The sequence below is a fragment of the Sus scrofa genome, chromosome 1 (assembly GCF_000003025.6).
Source record: "Sus scrofa isolate TJ Tabasco breed Duroc chromosome 1, Sscrofa11.1, whole genome shotgun sequence".
NCBI lineage: Eukaryota > Metazoa > Chordata > Mammalia > Artiodactyla > Suidae > Sus > Sus scrofa.
Genome location: NC_010443.5, coordinates 169,497,070 through 169,521,401, shown reverse-complemented (window position 1 = coordinate 169,521,401; position 24,332 = coordinate 169,497,070). Strand labels below are relative to the sequence as shown.

The following is a 24,332-nucleotide window of genomic DNA, read 5'->3' as shown; positions in this document are numbered from 1 at the left end:
TTTAACCAAAAGCTGAACTAGGATTTGTATATTTACTTAATCCACTGTTGTTTTAACTAGATCATGCTGAATTAGTATTTTTATCTCCTGCAAATGGGTGTGTGTGTTGGAGAGGTAGAAGAATGCATTTTGTTGACTATTTTTCAAAGCAGAGTATCAGTTGCTCTGTGAACCATTAAGCAAAAGACTGGTTGAATTACTTTTGAAGAAGAAAAGTCTTCTCTCTCTTTTTTTTTTTTTTCCCCTTTTTCTGCCACACCTGCAGAATATGGAAGTTCCTGGGACAGGAATTTAATCTGAACTTCACCTGCAACCTCTGCCACAGCTTCAGCAATGCTGGATCCTTAACCCACTGTGCCAGGCCGGGGATCAAACCTGTGCTGCTGCAGAGACAGTGCTAGATCCTTAACTTGCTGTACCACAGTGGGAAATCCAGAAAGGTGTTCTCTTATTGTGAACTGAAGTTAGTCTTACCTTTTCTGGAAGTCTAGATTAGACATGGATGCCTTACTTAAAAACATATGTAAAAATAAAACCTTATATAAAAATATATGTAAAAATAAAACCTTACTTACTTAAAACATACGTAAAAATAAAACCTTACAGTTTATGGAAACTGTATTCAAAACTAGGGAGTGGGTGATCCTCATTTATTTGCTACCCTGTATATCATAATTGTGGGCATTGTGGTGGAATTAATCATCAGAAGATATAGATTCTAAGGTCTATCTTTTTTTTTTTCCATTTAAATTTCAGTATTTTCATCTATCATTTGTGATGTAATGGGTATGCTTTTGGTGTAATTTATGGAAAGCTTAGAGATTTTGTACTCTTCGCACCCCATCTATTTTAGTCTTCCTTTCTCTTCCCCATGTTTTTCTACTCAAAATGGATTTTCTGGGAATAAAATATTTAAGGCAATTTAAATATCAAGTGTTTTATTTATTTGTTTATCACTAGTAGGAGATGGGTACCTAGTGACTATTTGTTGAAGTCAATTGAATACAGAATTAGTTAAGGAGATAAATTTTTGTGAAAAAGAAGATAGAAATAAAAAAATACCAAAGATGCTTTGGGAGGAAACAATTTGAAAATCTTGATTACTGAAATTTACTTCTAAATTTTGCCCCAAATTGGTGTATATCCCATAGAAAGAGAGAGTGATGTAGTAACTGCCATGCAGGATTATAGATATTATAATCAGATATAAGGTAAAGTAGTGATTTAACGGATGAAGTTGATTAAAACTTTCTGAAAATTGTAACGATTTCTCAGAGGTGATTCTAGAATGTGGTTTTGAATAGAAAGTTGAGCTCACCAGACCATCAACACTGAAAAGATATTTTAAACAAAGGTAACAATATCTTTAAAACTGTGAGGCATAAAAGAGCATGGCAATTTTGATGAACTGGAAATAGTTCAATATAGCTAGTATATAGGATATAAAGATGGAGACAGGAACGGAGGTATGTTTGATGAAATAGCCAAGGGTCAGAGAATTGTACAGAGAAGATTAGAATTCTTTCGGAGAGTGAGGAGCTATTTAAAGTATATTTAGCGGAGGATTTGAATTAGAACTGTGGAAGACAGATTGAAGAGAAGTGAACCAGAGAGAAGGACATAATCCATGAGCCAGTTGAAGTAATATGGGTGAATGATTCTGAATCCTGAATCAAGGTATCAGTAGAGATAATGTGGAATAAGAAACAGACCAAATGAGGCTTCTGTCATTTGAAAATCTCTTTCCTGTTGTCATTTGTAATACTGCTCTTTTCTTATTTCCTTTACTTGCTCAGAATTATTCTTTAGGTCATTGATTCATCAGTAAATCGAATAACAATTGTGTATCTGACACTGTGCTAGGAATTGAAGATAGCAAATTTAGAGTTCAAGAATCTTTTTTGTGGAGTTCATATCTAGTGTGTTGTTTTTTGTTTTTCCCACTTCTAGGGATGTCAGACTAAGGCGTTTTCACCAAACTTGTCTTGCAGAACACCTTAAGAAACTGCACACAGTACATTTAAAAGCATTGGAGTACCTTCAAATAAGTGAAGTTTTAACAGGGCTTAGATATGTAAGAAGGAAAGCCTGGGAGATGAGCCTAGCATTCAGGACTGCTTTGTTCCTAGAGCTATTTCTGTTTTGGTAGAGGGCTGCCAGATTCTGAAATAGTCAGGCTTGAGAATCTGAAAAGCCAAAAAAGGTTTTCTCAAGATTAAAGAACAAGGAGGAGCACCCATGCCACTTTCATAGGTTTTAGGTCAAAAATCTCAAATGGTTATATCTTAGAGTAAAGGTAAACCAGAAATATAGCAGACATCATAGGGGTTGAAGCCCAGTTTAAAATAGTCAGTTCTTGATTGGGTGAAAATAGTATAGAATTTCCAGTATTCTTTGCCACCTACCAACAGCCAGTTCAGTCTCCGGCAGAAGAAAAGATCATCCTAGTGCTAAAGTTATCTTTATGATTTTTCATATATGAATCTAGTGCTTAGTTTTTTTAACTGAGAAGTTTTTTTTTTTTTTTTTAATCTTTTTAAGGCACACAATGAGGGAACCCAAGATAAATAAAAACCAAGAGGAATGAGACAATAGATTATACCATAGGGTATCCAGATAGTGATGTTATCAAACATGAATGTTAAAGTAACAATGGTTTCAAGAAATTTTTTTTTTTTTTTGTCTTTTTAGGGCCACACCCACAGCACATAGATGTTCCCAGGCTAGTGGTTGAATCAGAGCTGTGGCTGCTGGCCTATGTCATGATCACAGCAACACCAGATCTAAGTCATACAGATATATATACATATAGACCTACATTATAGCTCATGGCAATGCCAGATCCTTAACCCACTGAGCAGGGCCAGGGATCAAACCCAAGTTTTCATGGGTACTAGTCAGGTTTGTTAACACTGACCCACAGTGGGAACTCCCGGTTTCAAGAAATTTTTTTAAATAATAATTTTATTACAGAACTTCAAACTTAAAAAAAAATCTAAATATAGGAAAATCTAGAACTAAAAAGTAGAATGAAATTAAGAACATACTAGTTTTTCACACTTAATTAGATACAGCTTAGGAGAAAATGAGTGATTTGGAAGATGGGCCTGAAGAAATACCAGCCCAATGAATAATGGTAAAAAAAGGAAAATTAAAACAGTGTATTGGAGTTACCTTCATGGCTCAGTGGTTAGCGAATCCGACTAGGAACCATGAGGCTGCGGGTTTGATCCCTGGCCTTGCTCAGTGGGTTAAGGATCCGGCGTTGCCATGAGCTGTGGTGTGGGTTGCAGATGCGGCTCGGATCCCATGTTGCTGTGGCTCTGGCACAGGCTGGTGGCTACAGCTCCAATTAGACCCCTAGCCTGGGAACCTCCATATGCCATGGGAGCGGCCCAAGAAATGGCACAAGAACAAAACCAAACCAAACAAAACCAAACAAAAAAAACAGTGTGAGAGATATGTGGGGGATAGTGAAAAGGTCTAAAGTGTATAATAGGAATTCTGGAAAGATGTACATGAAGGAGAATAATATGCAAGCTGTATTTGAAAAAATAATGGCTGAGAATTTTCCAAAATTAAGACACAAAACAAATCCAACAAGCATACATTTGCAAAACCCTAAGAACACAAAGCACGATTAAAAACAAATACAGCCAAGTAATAAACTATGAAAAAAATATTGGAGAAGCAGCCAGAGATGAAGTAAAACAGTACCTTTAAAGAAGCAACAGTAAGATTGGAAGCCAGTCTTTCAGAGGAGACAGTGGATGCCAGAAGGCAGTGGTATATTGTCCTTAAAACTGAACTATGTTATTTGGGCAATTACTAAACTACTTCCATTGTCAATTAGAGATGTAGGAAGGAATGAAAAGCAATGAACATTGTAAGAATGTAGGTGAATCTAAATGAATATTAGCAAAATTAGACAAAGATAAAAATATCTTTTGAAGTTTAATGTTTATTTAGAACTGAAACACCTGAGTACAATAGCATTTAAGTCAGGAAGGGATATATGGACTTTAAAGTATTCTAAGATCTGTGTATTAAATGCCAAGTGATTGTTTTTCTCTGTTAGACATTGATAATTTAAAAAAATTTGTGTAATGATTTTGGGATAACTACTAAGCAGTGAAAGAATATAAAACTTTCAAGTTAATATAGGGAGCAGACGAAGTAAAAACAACTCTAGTAACACAAAAGAAAGCAAGAAAAAGGAATAAAAGCAATACCAAGAAAGCAAGACAGATAACAAATGGTAAGATGGTTGATATAACTCCCCAATACCAGCAATTGTGTTAAATGTAAATGGACTAACTACTCCCACAATAAGCCAAAGATAGGCTGGATCTAAAATAAAACTGAATTGCTGCTTCTAAGGGAGACTCTTTAAATATAAGGATACAGAAAGGTTAAAAGTAAAAGGATGGAAAAAACTTTAGCAAACTTTAATAAAAACAGAGGAACTGATATAACTATTAATATCATACTTTAAACATTGCTAGAGATAGAAAAGAATATTTGGTAATGCTAAAAGGATCAGTTCAAATCAGGAAATATACAACTCCAAATTTATAGATACCTCGTAGTATAGCCTTAATAGTATATAAAACAAAAATTGATAAAACTGTAAAGACATTCTGCAGTTTTGGTGGAACATTTTAACATACCTTGCTGATTAGATGGAGTAAGCAGACAAAAAATCAGTAAGGATACAGAAGATTTAAAGCCCCTAGAGGATTGGATGGGTACTTTTGTGGGCATCTAGTCCTGCTTGTCCTTGACCTCACAATACCAGTTTCCCTGAGTCTGAGGCCTCTATCAAATAAAGACATAGAATATTTTAAAAGCAAAATACTAATTTGACATAAATAGATAACTGTAAATTTACAAAATTTGCTCATATACTGTGAAATTTGACCCTTATTTTATTTCACAGGATTGAAATCACACAGATCTCAATAGTTATATCAGAAACTAACAAGAAAAGACAACTAGAAAATACAACTTGTTGAAGTTATATCAGAAACAACTAGAAAATACAACTTGTTGAAGTTATATCAGAAACCAAGAAAAGACAACTAGAAAATACAATTAAAAATTAAGAAATGAATTTCTAAATAGCATTGAGATTGAAAAAATTAGAAGATATATTGAACTTAATATGTTATGTAATAAAACTTGTGACTAAAGGTGTATTTTTTTTTCTTTTGTCTGTGCTTGTGGCATGCAAAAGTTCCCGGGCCAGGGATCGAACATTGCTACAGCAGTAACCCGAGCCATAGCAGTGACAACACTGGACCCTTAACATGCTGAGCCACCTGGGAATTCCACTGAAGGTGTATTTTAGTCACCAAAGTAATGTGGCTAAAGATTTACTTAGGGGAAATTTTTATAGCTCTTGGAAATTTTAAGAGCAATGATTTAGCAAATTCGAGAAAGATCAGCAAACTAAACCAAAGAAGAATGGGAAGAAAAAAATAATAAAAAAAAAGAAAATTAAAGTGAAAACAAATATATCATGGGAGAGCATCAACAAAGTCAAAACTAATGCTTTGAAGTGACTATTAACCCCTCAAGAAATTCATGGGAGAGAGGGACAGATAGACAAAGACAGAGAGGGATATAAATAGAATTCCAGTGGTAAAGATGATATTAGTGTGGATCCTACACATTCTAAAAAGTAGCTGGATACAATAAACAACTTCGTCTGTAAGCAAACTTATCAAATGACATGAGACTGAGAGTTCCCTTTGTGGTGCAGCAGAAACAAATCAGACTAGCATCCGTGAGGTTGCAGATTTGATCTCTGACCTCACTCAATGGGTTAAGGATACAGTGTTGCTATGAGCTGTGCTGTAGGTCTCGGATATGGCTCGGATCCTGCATTACAGGGGCCGTGGTGCAGGCCAGCAACTGTAGCTCCAACTCAAACCCTAGCCTGGGAACCTCCCTATTTTGTAGGTATGGCCCTAAAAAGCAAAAAATAAAATAAATGATATGAGACAAAACTTTTCAAAGTTGACACATAAGAAATAAAGTGCAGTTCTATAACTATTAAGGAAATTGAATATGTTAATTTAAAACCTTCCATAAAGTCAAAATAGCACCGTTGTTGAAAGAAGTATTTTCAGTTGGATGTAAATTCTTAAATGGAATAGAAAAAAATGGGATAGTTCTCAACACACTTTTGGGGCGCCAGAATAAGATTTAAACCTAAATATGTTACAATATTATTAGAAGTGTAAATTAAGGTTAATTTCATTCATAAATGTGGATTTAAAAATTCTAAATATTAGCAAACTAAATCCAGCAAGATATGTAAAAGGAATACATCAGAACCAAATGGAGTTTTTACTGGTATGTGGTACATCTAATCACTAATCAAATTCATCTGTTAACAAAACAAGAAAAAACTCATGGTGATCTAGACAGAAATATAAAAAAAATTGATAAAATTAAATATTCATTTTTATTAAAACAAAACCCTTAGTAAGTTAGGTATAGGTAGGAACTTCCTGACAGAGGACATTTACAAAATACCAACAGTTAATGTCATAGTTAATGGAAACAGACTGAGTGATTTCCCCCTTAGATTAAGAATAAGGCAAAGATGTTTTCTAAGAATTTTTATCATGAACATAGGCTCAAGAGGATATCCAAATGAGAAGTAAATGTAGGAAAAGATTTTTCACTTATTAGGGAAAGTAAAATTAAAACCATAATGAAATACTCCTAAGCATTCACCAGAATGACTAAAATGAAAAAGACTTTCCACTTTTTCTTTAGAAGCATATGATAATATAAGAAAGAATGATAAAATTGCTAAAATCACTATTTTACAAAACCTCCATATTTGCAGACAATTATGCAAGTGTAATCAGTGAGTACTAAAACCATCAGGTGAATAAGATATTTACTTGGTGTCTGAATATCACTGTAATATAGAAACTTTTTTTATTCTCAGCAGCATCTTTCTAACAATGCAAAAGTAAAAGCAGGAGTTTTCTTGTGGTTCAACAGGTTAAGAATCCAGCGTTGTCACTGCAGGGGCTGTGTTGCACTGTGGCATGGGTTTGATCCTTGGCATGGGAACTTGCACATGCCTCAGGAATGATCCCCTCTCCCCCTAAAAAGAAAAAGTAAAAGCATCAGATAGATGAATAAAAGAATATTTCCCAGTACAGAGATTGAGGAAGAAACAAGGGCTTCATAAGAGAGTTGTGAATAGTTGCTCAGTGTGTGAGCTTTGAGTTTATTTAGTCTTGGAATTTGGGAAACCACCCCCTCTCCCTTTTGAGAAATGTTTTATTTTGCCAAAGTTCAGTAGTATGAATCCTGTATAATTTATATCAGTGATCACTTGGAGGTGATGATTTTCCATTTTCTCTAGATATTGTTTTACTAAATTCATTGTTGATGATCCAACAGAGAGTTCTTTTTGATGGCTTAGAGTCATGGAAAATTAGGCTTTTTTATTTATTTATTTATTTATATTTTAATTTTTATTTATTTATTTTGCTATTTCTTGGGCTGCTCCCACGGCATATGGAGGTTCCCAGGCTAGGGGTCCAGTCGGAGCTGTAGCCACCGGCCTACGCCAGAGCCACAGCAACGCGGGATCCAAGCCGCGTCTGCAACCTACACCACAGCTCACGGCAACGCCGGATCGTTAACCCACTGAGCAAGGGCAGGGACCGAACCCTCAACCTCATGGTTCCTAGTCGGATTCGTTAACCACTGCGCCACGATGGGAACTCCAATTAGGCTTTTTTATTTTATATTTTCCTTAGTGCAGTCATCAGGTAGTATGGCTACAGCAAATTCAGCCCTAAATTTTCATCTGAGTGGAATCACAAATATGATTCTAAGAAGAAAATGTGATTGCATGTACTTTTAAAAGAAGAAATACATACTCTTTATGAAGATTTTATACAACTGAAATTGTATATTCTTTTGTTATGTGGATTAATGATTTAAAAGAGAGAAGTTCAGGCTGTTTTAATCTTGCTAAAAAACTTCTTAGTCCTTATTCTCATATACCTGTTATTTTCTACAAGGAAATAAATTGTTAATTTATTTTACAGGAGGAATATAGAACTGAAGGTATCAGCTGGCACAATATTGATTATATTGATAATACCTGTTGCATAAGTCTTATTAGCAAGAAACCAACAGGACTCCTCCATCTATTGGATGAAGAAAGCAAGTGAGTATGATTCTTTTTAATTTTGTTACTGGCCATTTTGACTTTTAATGTCTTCTTAAGCCCTAAACTTTCTTCATAACATTATTAAGTAAAGCACTAAAGTTTCCCTTGCATGTGTTTTTTTTTTTTTACTGTTTGTGTATTTCTCAGAAAATTGAATGGACCTCACTACTGAACTCATTTTTGCTCTGAGTTTTTCCAGATTTCTTCTACAGAGTCAATTTGATGTTAAATTTGTTGGCATATATTTATTTTTTGTTTTTATTGTTTATTCCTCTCTTCTTTTTAAAATTATTTTTATTTTTATTTAAGGCTGTACCTGCAGCATATGGAAGTTCCTAGGCTAGGGGTCAGATTGGAGCTGCAGCTGAGGCCTATGCCACAGCCATGGCAAAACCAGGTCCAAGGTGCACCTGTGACCTTCGTTACCAGAGGCTTAACCCACTAAGGGAGGCCAGGGATTGAACTAGCAATCTTATGGAGACTATGTTGGGTCCTTCACCTCCTGGGTCACAATGGGAACTCTGTTCCTTTCTTTTTGAATTAAGTTTTATATGTGAGATGTGTTTGCAGTTTTCATGTTTAGCAGAAAAGATAATAGATTAGTAGTATCTGCCATGGCACTGCAGGTTATAAGTGGCAACATATGCTAGATTCTTGCCATCTCTTGATAATACTGTTCAATATACCAAATATATATATGCCTCAGGAATAAAGCTTCATATAGCATCCTCCAGAGTGTTCTCAGTGCTTTGTAAAGTATTATTCATAGTTAAATTATCCTAAGAGATGACAGATCTAGAGTTGGAAAAGTGATAATGTGTCTGTTTTTTTTTATGATTCTTTAGTAAAATATTTAGAAATTGAATTAGGTTACCTGTTTCCTAGCTTAATATTATACCCATTGAACTAAGATATAAAATATTGAGCATTTACTGTCATAGGATGACCATATATCAGGTTTGCATGTGACAGTCTTTAAGTTTATGCCTTTTGTTCACTTTAGTTATTAAAGGTGCCTGCTTTTACTCTCAAAATATGTATGGTAAATTATATCTCACCTTAGTAATATGCCATAAACAGAGAATGGCTACATAGAATTATAAAGTAACATAGCAGAATGCAAAATATATTAGATATAACTGCTAACAGTTATATCTATCCACTCTATCACTGGCCTATTTCCATTAATCTAAATTATTTAAAATGCAGCTGACACAAAAAAATTTTAATTTTATGTCCAAAGTTATAAAAGTTCTTGTATTGCTCTTTCTGTCATGAAAAATACATTATCTCTTATAAAATTGTCGGGTGTGATTGTATACCTTATTACCTCTGGTGTATTTTATTTTGGAAAGTGTCATAGGTGATTTTGATATTTAGTGTTGAGAACCGTTGTGGTTGATATTGAAATAGTAAGCAGCTCTTTTTGTTTAAATTGTTTTATAGTAGCAAAAAGAAAAAAGAAAATTTAAACAATTCAAGAAAAAGATCACATATATAGTAAATGTTGGACTTGAAATCCAAAACCTCCAGATATCTCTATCTAAATAAACTTTTATTTCTTATTTTACCCGAGCTTTTGTCTTCCTTTGTTATTGAGGTAACATTGATTTATAATGTTATGTTTCATGTGTACAACATTATATTTCTACTTCTGTATACCCTACAGTGTGCTCACCACCAAATGTTTATTTTAAATCTTTCACCATACAGTTGCTCCCTTTTACCAATTTCACCTTCCCCCCTGCTCCTTCCCCTCTGGTATATAAAAAACAAATAACATCAGCAACAACAAGAAAATGAATAAACCAAACAAAAACAAGTACATAGATACAGAAGGCAGAGTAATAAGCTTGTGCTTTCAAGTATTGTCCTATAAATAGCTTCACCAAAATACTTAGGCTCTGGAGTAAGAAGTTCAGGATTGTATTCCAGCTCTATTAACTACACTTGACAAATCTTTTAATCTTTTTTTTTTTTTTTTTTTTTTTTTTTTTGGCTTTTGTCTGTATAGGGCCACACCCATGGCATATGTAGGTTCCCAGACCAGGGGTAGAATCGGAGCTGTTGCTGCCGGCCTGCACCAGAGCCACAGCAATACCAGATCTGAGCCATGTCTGCGACCTACATCACAGCTCATGGCAACACCGGATCCTTGACCCACTGAGGGAGGCCAGGGATCGAACCCGCAACCTCATGGTTCCTAGTCGGATTTGTTTCTGCTGTGCCACAATGGGAACTCTGGCAAATCTTTTAATATCCTTGGTCCTCAGTTTTCTTGCATGCAAAAAGGCAATGATGATGTTTAAATTATAAAGCTGTCTGCTGTATATCTTATAGTTGTTGTGAGCAGCAACAGAGCTAATGGATATATAATTAAAATATGAACAAAGGCATCTTTTCTGGTCTGTTAGTCTTTTAAGTAAAATTTCATTGAATACACATCTTATACAAAGACCGTCTTTGCCTGGTCAGTTGCTGAAGCTTCTGGGGTTAATCCACATGGCCAGAAATTATAGGGAGACAGACTTTGGCTCAATGTAAGGAAGAACTTTCTTTTCCTTTTTTTTTTTTTTTTTTCTTCAATTGGCTGCACCCATGACACATGGAAGTTCCTGGGCTGGGGATCGAAACTTTATTTATACATTCAGGAAAAACACAAAATGACTGTGGATTTCAAGGACCTGTCCAAATTGAGAGATCATTCCGTTTTTGCAAGTTCTTGACTCCAAACAACATATTATTTGGTTTTTATTGTCCTTTGAGTTTTATGGTAGAACAGCACATTACAACTTAAGCTAAATATCTAAAGACTGAGTTATGATGTCTCTCAGTTCTGCTACATGCAAAGTGTAAATTTGGGCAAATCAAAACTTTTGCCCTCTCATCTACAAAATAGGAATACCAGTCCTGACTTTACTTATTTTTTAAATCTTGTTGAGAGAATCAAATTAGGTAATTTAAGTGAAACTCTTTGTAATTTGCTACATGTGTTAGATGGCAATGTAGTTATAATTACTTTTTAGGAAGACTGTATTAATTGTTGCATCTTTCTTGAGTGTTTTTATTTTTACTTTTAAATCAGCTTTCCACAGGCTACAAATCAAACACTCCTAGACAAATTTAAGCATCAACATGAAGAGAATTCTTACATTGAATTTCCAGCTGTGATGGAGCCTGCTTTCATCATAAAGCATTATGCCGGGAAAGTAAAATATGGGGTAAAGGTCAGTAATTTTCTCATTGAATATGCCTTTAGATCAGAGGAATGTTCTTAACTATATAACTGTCTCTGTCACACTACCCTCTTTGTAGCTGATCAATAACAGTTGGAGATATTTTATAAAGGATGCTACTAAAATTCATATTCTCCTTTGAAGTATTCCGCTGTCATTAGGTGGTGTATTTGTTGGTTTCCTCCTAAAACTAAAATTGATGTCAGTCCATTTTACATATAATAGCCTTTTTAGATCTGAAATGATAGGTTCCATAGTATGATGTCTTTAACTAGTTCATCTACATGGTTAGTTGAATTTTTCTTTTCTCTACATCCTTGAGGCCTCATAGGCTTCACGTCTTCATGTATCATTGAGTATTTGTGAGCTAGTACTCCTAATGAACATGTCTAAACTCTAACTCCTGTAAAAAAGAATCTTCGTAATTTTGCCCACTCCTCATTTGTAATCAATGAGCCCATTACCCTTCAACCACTTAATGTTTAAGCCTGCCACTTAAGATAATTTTCAAGAATGTATACATGTATGTGTGACTGGGTCACCTTACTGTACAGTAGAAAATTGACAGAACACTGTAAACCAGCTCTAATGGAAAAAATAAAAATCATTATAAAAATAGAAAAAAAGAAATGGTAATTTTCTAAGCAAAGCAATGATGATGTGGAAAATGGCGAGCAATATATTTTGTCCTAGATCTTGAAGTGAGGGTCAGAACTAAAGTCACTCATTCATTCATCACTGATGCATTTATTTAGGGTGTATTTATTGAACACAGAACATGTATCAAGCCCTGTTGCTTGGTGTTTGGAATGACTTGGTAATAAATTAGCAGACACGTTCCTAGCTCTGTATATACATACATATACACACATATACATATATGCATGTGTGTGTGTGTCTGTGTTTAAAGTAGATAAATGGGGCTGTGTGTATAAATGAATGTGTTCTGTGAGAGAACGTCGTGAAATGGTGGATTTTGAATTTCGGATTCATGGGCACCTCTCTGGAAACTCAAATTTTGAGAATAAAAGAACCATGAGATGACTTGAAGTAAATATTACTTCGGTGAGGGTTTGGGTTGATGAATATTATAGGCCACGAAATAGGAAAGAATTTAATATGTTAAAATAATTAAAAACTAGGCCAGTGTTACTAGATTATAGTGAACAAGAGATGGTGACTTGAAATGACTTTGGAGAATGGACAGCAAGTTAATTCTTCTGGCCTTCTAGAGCAAGTTAAAGGAGTTTGGTATTGGTGAAATTAGTAGGAGGAGCTATGAAAAGATTTTAACCAGAGAATATGATATGTTTTTAAAAGATTGATTTCTCGAAGGAAAAGTACAGCAGAGGATGAGAGTGGAAACTAGGAGATCAGTAGATAGTTTTTTTAAATAGTTGAGCTAAAATGTTAAGGTAAACTGGATCCTGAAGGTGGCAGTAGGGATGGAAGAGATCTAGATGATTACAAGAGATTTGGGGAGGTACAGTCACTCAGCCCATTGATGAATTCTGGGTAAGTGACTTCTGACTAGAGCTGATGGATGAATTTGAGGTGCTGTTTCCTGAGATGGAAAATACAGGAAGGGACAGATTTTAGAACAACCATTAAGAAAAACAGTAGAATGGCTGTTACTAGAGTGTGGGAGACTTGGGGAGATGCTGTCAGAGGAAACAGCCTGCACTTAAGTTCTGGAGATCTAATGCTCAGCATTGTAATTTTAGTTGACATTGCGTTTATAGTTAATGTTGTGATTATAGCATTTTCTTCAAAGTTTATAAGAAACCAGGTCTTAAATGTTCTTACCACAAAAAACAATGACAATTATATGACATAATAGAGTTAGGTAACTATCAAGAGGTAATCATATTGCAGTATATAAATGTATCAGTTCAACATGTTGTATACCTTAAACAGTGTTGTGACAGTTATATCTCAATTTAAAAATACACTTTAGGAGTTCCCGTCGTGGCGCAGTGGTTAACGAATCTGACTAGGAACCATGAGGTTGCGGGTTCGGTCCCTGCCCTTGCTCAGTGGGTTAACGATCCGGCGTTGCCGTGAGCTGTGGTGTAGGTTGCAGACGCGGCTTGGATCCCGCGTTGCTGTGGCTCTGGCGTAGGCCGGTGGCTACAGCTCCGATTCAACCCCTAGCCTGGGAACCTCCATATGCCGCGGGAGCGGCCCAAGAAATAGCAACAACAGCAACAACAAAAAAAGACAAAAAGACAAAAAAAAAAAAAAAAAAGAAAAAAAAATACACTTTAAAACATAGACAAAAAGGTTGAGCTATAAGATCATATAGTGAGGTGCATAAAGTGGAGAAATCTAAATGTATAGATTTTTCTCATGCACTATCCCAGCTCATTCTCCCTACCCAGAGGTTCACACTGCCCTAATTTTTTATCCTTAGGTTTTTTTACTTCTTATTAAGTTTCAAATTAATGGAATCATACAATATATACACTTGTGTCTATGATTATTCATTAATTCATATTATCAGATAGGATGAAAATAAAAGGATGGGAAAAAGATACACCAGGGAAACCCTAACTAAAAGAAAGCTGGTATAATTACATTATTATCAGACAAGGTAGATTTTAAGGCAGAATTACTATTAGAGAAAAAGAAGCACATTTCATAAAAATAAAAGAGGCCAGTTCAACAGAAGACATTATCAAAAGTTGTATGTACCTAATGGCTTCAATTCACTGTATATTAGCCAAAAAGAGAGCCAAAGTAGAACTATACATATTTATCATCGGAGTTGTAGATTTTCATACATATCTCTCAGTAACAGAATTAGCAGACAGAAAATCAATAAAAATAGAAAAATTGAACAGCTGATCTAATTGGTATATCATAAGAATAACTTGATAGTCTTTGGGTGTTTAGAAGTTAAGTAAAATTCTGTACAACCCCAGAGTTAAAAAAGAAATGACAATTAAAGTGATAATATTTTAAACCGAATTTTAATGAAAATACAATCTACCAAAATTTGTAGGATGCATTTAAACTTTAAATGCATAAGTTAGAAAGGAAGACTAGTTGAAAGTAATTATCTAAGCTTCTATCTCAAGAAAGTAGGAAAAGAATAGCAAATTAAACTGCCCAAAACTAGAAGGAAATAGTAAAGACCAGAAAGCAGACACACAATGGAGAAATTAACAAACCAAAAGTTAGTTCCTTGAAAAGATAACAGAAGATAATGGTTGACCCTTGAACGACATGGGTTCGAATTTCATGGGTTCACTTACATACAAGTGTTTTTCAGTAAATAGATACTGCAGTAGTATTTGATCCACAAGTGATTGAATCCATCAATATGGACCCCTGGATAGTGGAGAGCTGACTATAGAGTTATATGGCGATTTTTAACTACATAGATGGTTTGGCACCCCCAATTCTCATGTTATTCAAGGGGAAACCATGTAAGTAAAAGGTAATAGAAAACAACCAATGAAAGAAAAAAAGAAATTCACAGGTTATAGACATCAGAAATAGAATAGGGGATTTAACTACATACCCTACAGATGTTAAAAGTATTTGGATGTATTTTTCCACCAAATTTGATAGCATAGATAAAATGAAAAGTTACATGAGAAACACATTACCAGAGTTGACACCAGAAAATGTATAGTTAAACCTGAAAACCCTGTGTCTGTTAAATAATTTGAATCAGTAGTTTAAGACTTTCCACAAAGGAAATTCCAGGCCCACATGGTTTCACTGATGAGTGCTTTCAAATATATAAACAATATTAGTCTTAGGTATTTTCTTTTACCTTTGAGATACCTTTAAGATGTGTAAATGGATCTCAGACATAACAAAGATTTGAGCTGGAAATACAGATTGAGGTTTCATTATATAGGTAGTGTTTAAAGCCATAATTGTGGCTGAGATCAACTGATGTAAGATGATTAAGTGAAAAATATGAACACACAAGATGAAACCCTAAAAATTTTCAGTACAGAACCAACAGTACAGACTGAGAAGGGACAGCGCAAGAGGTAAGTAGGGAATCACAAAGTTTGTTGTTACAGAAACTAATGGAAGAGAGTTTCAAGAATGACGTGATTAGTTTATGAAATGTACTTCGAAATCTAGAAATATGAAGACATTCAAGACTATAACATTAGGAAAAAGAAGATCCCTATCAACATTTGGCAGTCATCATCTGTCTGGAAAAATCTAGAATTTTAGGTTTTACAGTGTGTTCATTAATAGGATGAGGTGGTCGTTAGAATAGGGCAGACTGATATTTTAGTTCCTGTATGGTACTTATGTTTGACCTCTGGCAAACTTTTTTACCTCTCTGTTTACTTATCAGCAAAGTGTGATTTATAATTGATTCTACTTTATTGATTAATTGTTAGAATTAAATAAGTTTTATATAGTGCTTAACTTAGTGCTTGACATTTGTCTGCCCTCAGTAGGTATTTGCTGCTGCTGCTGCTGCTGCTGGTGATTTGATTTGAAAGTTCTTACTCAGGTTTACCAACTTTCATAATATATACTTTTGCTCAAAAGACATTTAGGGACAAACTAAGCACCAAGACATCTGTATTATTTCCCCTTTTCCCCTATTCTCAGGGAAACCAAGACTTATTTGCAAAGGAAAGCCCTAAAGGTAAAACTACCTTCTTGGACATGAGGGTAGATGACATCATACAAGGCATGATCCTCATAGAATTCTGAGTTAGAGCTATTCTGTGAAGCTGCTCCAATGTGAAGTGGTTTACTCAATAAATTTTAATCCTTCCATCTGGGTGTGTTTATAGCCAAATGTCTAGACTCTTCATGTCAGTCTGGGACCTTATTCCAGGAGTGTAAACTTCTTGCCCTTCTTATCTTTCTATAGTGTATTTAAACCCATTTTCTTATGTTCTGTCCTTTCCAACCCTCATTGGCAGGTGGTTTTTACTATTTACAGTCCTTAGGTAATCTTAATCAACTTTAAAAATCTATATGCTGATGATATCCATATATTTTTCTGAACTATCTGTAAGACTTTAGATATATATATATATATATATATATATTCATTTGCCTACTTGATGTCTGTATGCATATGTAGTATAGGATTACGACTGGCTGTGTTTGAACCTCTGTTCTTCTTTTTGCTTTTTTTAGGGCTGCACTCGCAGCATATGGAAGTTCCCAGGCTAGGGTTCCAATCAGAGCTACACCTGCCAGACTACGTCACAGCTACAGCAACTAGGGACCCAAGCCGCTTCTGCAACCCACACCACAGCAACACTGTATCCTTAACCCACTGAGCGAGACCAGGGATCGAATCTGCACTCCCATGGATCCCAGTCGGGTTTGTTAACTGCTGAGCCACGAAGGGAACTCCCTGAACCTCTGTTCTTTTAATTGCTGTGTGATAAGGGCCAAAATAGTTAACCTTTCTATGACTTAGTTTCCTCATCTATAAGGAAGGAAAAATATCATCTACCTTGAGGAGCTGTTAGGAGAATGAAATGAACTTAAATGAGATAACACATGTAAAATGCTTAGAAGCATGCCGCATTTTGTAACCTCTCAATAAATGTTTCTTGCTGTTATCATTATCCTCACCATCTCAAGCTTCGGTTGGACAAAACTTGTCTCTTGATCCTCATTTTCTATTTTCATACTTTCTCTTTTCTCTCGTCTTCTCCATATCAGTATAGGGTGCTTCCACCCACTTAGTTTCTCAAACCCAAAATATAGGTAATAACCTAATCCCCTCATTCATTTATCATGCCCTAATATACCAGCATATCCTTTGCCCTTAACCTCTTAAACATATCCCACATATGATAATCACTTTCCCTTTCTATTAGTGTCACCAATGTAGTTCAAGTTACTGGCTGCTCCTATCTGGAATACTGCAGTAACTGGTTGCCCCTCTGCAGCAACCAGTGACATTTATGAAACACCAGTTAGCTCATGTCATTATCCTTCCAGTGGCTTTCCTTTACACTTGATTAAAATCCAGACTCTTAATTCATGCTTACATAACCTACATAGCCTATTTATTTGTCTAATCTTCTGCCACTCTCACCCTTGCCCAGAACGTTCCAGTCCCTGCTCTTATTGGTTTTCTCCTAACTTGTCCAGTTCATCATTATCTATAGGTGTTCCTTTTGCTTGAAATGCTGTTCCTGGTCTTGTAATTTCTGACTACTTTTTATTACTCAACTCTCTTGTCATTTTATGTGATACTCCGTTAGAGGGTCTCTCCCTAACCAGTGTTTAACAAGCCGCAATAAAGTTGTGGACTGTTCATTCTAATTTAAATTAATTTTACAATTAAAGAGTTTTACATTTTGATGGAACTTTGTAGAGGATATCTGTCTGGTCGATTTGGCTGCCTAAAGCAGAAATTACTTCTATGGTTTATTAATTAAAAATAAATAACTGGTACTTTTTTCATGTAGGATTTCCGTGAAAAAAATACAGATCATATGCGCCCTGATATTGTAGCTCTTCTGAGAAGTAGCAAGAATGCGTTTATCTCTGGGATGATTGGAATTGATCCTGTAGCTGTTTTCCGATGGGCAATTCTCCGAGCTTTTTTCAGAGCCATGGTTGCTTTCAGGGAAGCTGGGAAAAGACACATTCAGAGAAAAACTGGTAAGCAGTAAATATTAGTAATCCGTCATTCTTCTGTTTGTTTTCTTCCCATGCCCTAACATCACGCTTTAGATCAAAGGAGTTCTGGTGAACTTTATATGATTAAGTGGATATGTGGTATAGCTATATGTCCATGTGTATGTTTGTGTATACGTTGGTACATTTTTATTAATAAATATTGATAGGAATAATTAGTATAAATAATGAGTATAATAATGAGTACGTATCAGTGTCTGAATGCCTGGTATTTACTAAGCATTCAGACACTGATATGATTTTTTTAAAACACAAAGTGAAATAGTTAAGTAATTATGTAGAATTAATATTGATGCCTTTCTCTATTTTCTTTTCATGCCATAGCTTTTACTACAAATGAAACAAAATGTGGAAGTATAAATCAAGAGGCACAAAAATTAGGATAAAGGTAGTATAGTATAGTGAGATAAGCCAGCTTCAGTAATCAGTCATCATCTCTTCTCTTGACTGAATTTCTTGGTGTGTTAATACTTCCTTTAATATTATGAGGGTAAAGTCAGGTAGTATATGTAAAGTATCTGTTTATGAAGTGTTAATTTTCTTTTCTTCTTACCCTTAATTCAGTTACCTGGATTTTACTTTGAGAGTTAGAAATGGATAAAGCAGAATACTACTTCTGTGTGCTTCCCCTTTAAATAATAAAATATCTCATTTCATATTCTGTGGAAGGGGCATCTTCAAAAACAGTTAATACCTGCTGGAAACCATACTGTTACTTGCTGTAGCTCTAGCTTAGAGAGACCATTGCCACATAGTGAAGATTTTCTAATATATGCATAGTTATAAAAATTTTTCTGCCAAGAAACTTCAGTAGAAGTGAGCTAAGACACATATTGTGCTTACTAATATGACTTTCTGGCATGTGTGCTAGCAGTAAAACTGAAGTTCAGCTTTTGTATATTTTATTTTATTTATTTTTCTTTTATTTATTTATTTTGGCTGCCCCAGTATAGTGGCAACCTAGGCCACTGCTTGGCAGTGGGGGCTGAAACCTGCGTCCTAGCACTCTAGAGGTGATGATGCTGATTTGGAGTTGCACCACTGCAGGAACTCACAAATGGCATTTTTTTTTTAAGTTATTTTAATTTTTTTCCATTATAGCTGGAAACAATGTTCCGTCACTTTTCTACTGTACAGCAAGGTGATCCATTCACACATATATACATTCTTTTTTCTCACATTTCATGCTCCATCATAAGTGAACTTTGTATATTTTAAATGAATGAAATACTTGGGAGGATGTATTCCTAAAATGAGAGGCAAAACTAATTGAATTTAGTTTCTGTTCTTCAGATTATAATGTGTGTCTTCAAACTGCTTAGCCTTTTCCAAAATTTCTAAGAGGCTATCTTTGCAAAAAGTTTGAAAAAAATTTTTAAATTGAGGTATGATGGACATATAACATTATATTGGATTCAAATGTATTAACATAGTGACTCGCAGTTTTTATACACTGCAAAATGATACCATCCATAATTATACAAAGTTACAAAACCTTTTTTTTTATGATAACTTTTACAGTTTAATCTCTTGGCAGCTTTAAAATATGTATTGCAGTTATTGAGTATAGCTACCAGCAAAAAGCTTTAAAGAACTTTTTTCTTTTTTTTTTTTTTTTTTTTTTTTGTCTTTTTGCCATTTCTTTGGGCCGCTCCCGCAGCATATGGAGGTTCCCAGGCTAGGGGTCGAATCGGAGCTGTAGCCGCCAGCCTACGTCAGAGCCACAGCAACGCAGGATCCGAGCTGTGTCTGCAACCTACACCACAGCTCAGGGCAACGCCGGATCCTTAACCCACTGAGCAAGGGCAGAGACCAAACCCGCAACCTCATGGTTCCTAGTCGGATTCGTTAACCACTGTGCCACGACGGGAACTCCAGAACTTTTTTCTTTTAATTTAAGACATATTTATTACAATAGACTTATCAATTTTGATAATTTTGAAAATTGATACATATCCTACTAAGACATAACTACGAGAAGAAAGTCTTCTTATATTTACTATTAAATAAATATATTGTTTTCTGTAAATGTTGTTCACATTGTCTGTATGTCCCTTTGGCATTTAAAATATTATTTGTGGGAGGCTCAGCAGTAACGAACCCAACTAGTATCCATGAGGATGTGGGTTCCATCCCTGGCTTTGCTCAGTGGGTTAAGGATCCAGCATTGCTTTGAGCTGTGGTGTAGGGCATAGGTACGGCTTGGATCTGGCATGGCTGTGGCGTAGGCTGGCACCTGCAGCTCTGATTTGACCCCTAGCCTGGGAACTTCCATATGCTGTGGGTGCAGCCCTAAAAAGAAAAAAAAAATTGTGAAAGCTGGTTGTGTATATATTAGTATTAATTAGTATGGAGATATGTAGTGTTATTAATGATCAACCAACTGAACCTATATTATCTCTACTTTGATAATTTCTAGATTCTTCTTGTTTTCTAATCTAGCTTTTTTTTTTCCAGCCAGTTTAGAGCTTCCATGTAATAAGCTCTTTTTTGAAAACTCTCTAATACTGATATAACGTGTATATAGAAAAGTACCCAGAATAAAAACATATAGCTCAGTGAGTTATCATAAAGTGAAAACACTCCTGGAACTATCTCCTAGAATAAGTAAGAGAATATTACCAACATGCTAGAAGTCTCCTTTAGATAAATTTTAAAAATTTCACTTTTTATCAAAAAAAAGAAAAACGATAGTTCATTTGCATTTTTGAAGTGATAACTGAACAGATTTGTTACAGAGAATAATTGTTTATATTAGGGTATATTAGTGTCAGTGCCAACATTTAGCATCATTTTTTGTCACTGTGCACTGTTTACTACCTGGTATTTTCTGGTGGGTTTAGAATAAAAGGGTCCTATAAAATTAGACCACTGTAGTATTTCAAAATGAAAACTAATAGAGTAACTATGAAAATGCATTAAGTCGTAGATTCAGAACTTTTGTAATGTCTGTAAGTATATGCAAAACATTTCAAAGTGAAATAGGAATTGGAAAGCAGGAGTAGAATATATAAAAGGCAAAAGGTAACCAAGTTCAGATCTTGGATGAAAATAAGGGGTGAAAGATAATATTTCTAATGAAGAAAAAAGATGTAGATTGCAGAAGTACAATATAGTTTTACTTCCTTTGAGAGTATGTTTTAAAAAATTTCTCTGTACTCTTAGCTAATTGTCAGTAAATATCCTGATGGGGAACCCAAAAGACCCTGGATTTTCTTAAGGAATTCCCAAACATACTTCTTCTTCTTTAAGCCAACTGAGCACAAATGAGATTATCAAATTTAAATCTACTTTTGGCTGTTATTTTATCTTTGTTATAGACTTCCAAATTAGAGGATACAATGTCATTTTATGGTCTTTAAATATAAATTAATTCAAGTTATTCTTTTTATGAATAAATTTATTATAGTTATGGTATATATTTTATGGTGATCAGGAAACCATAAAATGTTCTTAGTAGAGTCATATAAGTAGGCAGTCTGAGTGAAGCTTTCTGGGAGGAAATGGTAATGATTTTTCTGGTTGGTGGTGAAGAGACATTCCAATGGTATCATCCACTTTGCCTTTGCTCCTGAGTTAGAAAGAGCCTGGAGTAGAGTACAGGGGAGATCATAACTTGACATGAATTTTGCAGTATGCAGATATGAGTGCAGTGATGCTTTATTTGGTTCTTCTGGAGTTACATAATAGTATAGCCAAAGAGGGAATTTTAATTCATCCAAAAAGACTAGGCAGAGAGAGGGAATTCAGTTGTGACACTGGCATGAGCAGCAAGAACAACAGAGTTCAAAGTATTACTCAGTTTCTTCATCTAAAAGGAGAAAAGCTGAAGCCATTCAGAAGCAGTTGTTGAATGCTGGAACTCCCTGATGCAGTAGATAATTGTTGGGACAAAAACTAACCGAAGTGCTTAAAAGGAAAAGCTGGAGAAAGATGACTCTGGAAAGTTTCCATATATTCATAGATAGCTATTATGCACATGCTATCTGTATGATTAGTAAAGATCTGAGAAGATCCTGGTCTCTTAACCTCTGAATAACCTTCAGATTCTCAGCAAGCAGGGCAAGGCAGAGTTACAGACTACCTAGCTGAGTGTTGAAGGTGTGCCCTGAAACACACACTTGCTGACCCTTGGCAAAGACTGGGAGAATTACTGGTTTCAGGCATGTAAAGATACCTGCCTCCAATCAGTAGCTGACTGTTAAGCTAACCGAGCAGAGATTTCCATGGTTACCTTTGACAAAGAATACAAACTTTACAGAATTATTTCAGGAACATCCTGTACAAATAACAACTATAAGAAACAGCAGCAACAACAAATCTTGAGGAGAGGAGACATTCTGATTTCCAGAGTTGCCATGTTATATTATTAAAAACTGTCAGTGTTTGATTGTCTACTTTGGAACGCATATAATCCCTTTGTTTAGGAGAATATGAGACATCTTGTTTGGATAGTTCCACCAAGACTTATCCAGTGGAGAGGAGTAATTTATCAAAGTAATATCCACATATTGTCCACTCAAAGTCCTCCGTCACCCCTGGACTTTCAAACTAAGTCATTATTATTATTATTACTATTCATTCCTGTAACACCCAGTACTTCCTCTTGCAGAGCATTTCTCATACTGGTAAATTAAGTTTCTGGACAATCATTGTTTTATAGCTGAGTTCCCTATCATCTGTAAATGCCATGAAAAAAATTTTAATTCTAATTCATCATTATATTCTCAGCACCTGGCCCAGTACTTAGCCCAAAAGTACTCAATAAATATTTGATGAATATGTGAACAAAAAAAAGTCTCATGTTCTGTACAAAATTATGAAACATGCAAAGGAACTAAGAAATTTAACCCATACATGGGAAAAAGAAATCAATAAAAACTATCCCTGAAAAAAGCCAGACATTGATATTACTAGACAAAACTGTTTTAAATATGTTTAAAGACTTAAAAGCAACCATATTTGAAGAACAAAAGGAGAGAATGACAACAAGTGTCTCACCAAATAGAGAATATCAATTATATATGATTGATTCAGTTTTGAAATGGGGAAAAATGTACAATAACTGAAATGAAGAATTAAGTAGAAGAATTCAACATCAGATTTGAATAGACAGAAGCCAGAATCTGTGAACTTGAAGACAGATCAGTTGAGGTGATCTAGCTGAGGAATAGGATGAATAAAGAATGAAGAAAAACAGAACTTCTAGACCTTTGGGGCATCATGAAGCATATCAACTTCTGAGAGTCTAGAGGGAGGGAAAGAGTCAGAATATTACAAGAGATAATGACCAAAGACTCCTCAAATTTGATAAGAAAATTAATCTACATATCCAGGAAGCTCAAAAAGCTACAAGGCAGGTGAATTCAAAGCGATGTACACTTAGATATATTGTAATTAAACTGTCTGGAAATAGAATATTGAAAGCAGCAAGAGGAAAATGTTTCATCATGTACAAAGTATCTCCAGTAAGATTAACAATTGATTCATCATCAAAAGCCATTGAGGCCAGAGGATAGTGGCTTGGCATATTCACAGTGCTGAAAGAAAAAAAGACTGTTAGTCAAGGATTCTGTATTCAGTAAAACTACTTTCAAAATGATGGTGAGATTAAGACATTTCCAGATAAACAAATCCTGAGTGACTGTTACTAACTGCTCCACAAGAAGTACCAAAAGGAGTTCTTCAGGCTGAAGTGGAAGAACACTGGACAATGACTTGAAACCACATAAAATGTAAAGAATACCATAAAAGGAAATTATAGTTAATCATAAAAGATAGTGTAAATTTTTTTTTACATTTTGTAATTTTTTTCCCTCCTATATGATTTAAAAGATAACTGTTCAGAGCAATAATTATAAATTCTTCTTGGAGAGTATATTTTAGAAATGTATTTACAAATTACATTTTAGAGATGTAATTTGTAAGACAGTAGCAGCATAAAGGAGGAGGAAGGGAATGGAGCTATAAAGGAGGAAATTTTTTTAGGTACTTCTGACATTAACTAGTTTTTAGTCCAGGCTATATTATTATAAATTAAGATGCTAATTATAATTCCCTTGACAAGCTAGTCATAAGATGGGTATGTAAAAGATCCAGAAATGCAAGAAGGACAAAAGTTGGAGATTCACTTTCTCAGTTTGGATTAGGCTTTAGGTGTCTTTGATATGACACCTAAAGCATAAGCAACCAAAGAAAAAAATGGATAAGTTAGACTTTACGCAAAT

The 24,332-nt window shown here is 34.9% G+C and overlaps 1 protein-coding gene across 21 annotated transcripts in view; it reads left to right on the top strand.

The window, feature by feature from the left end:
- MYO9A (myosin IXA) overlaps window positions 1–24,332 on the top strand; it is a 226,744-nt gene that overhangs the window by 75,370 nt on the left and 127,042 nt on the right. For all 21 annotated transcript variants that reach the window (XM_021100912.1, XM_021100896.1, XM_021100965.1 and 18 more), the window contains 3 exons: window positions 8,088–8,209; window positions 11,298–11,439; window positions 17,874–18,069. In XM_021100912.1, the coding sequence (XP_020956571.1) occupies window positions 8,088–8,209; window positions 11,298–11,439; window positions 17,874–18,069 (460 nt within the window). The remainder of the gene's footprint in view (window positions 1–8,087; window positions 8,210–11,297; window positions 11,440–17,873; window positions 18,070–24,332) is intronic.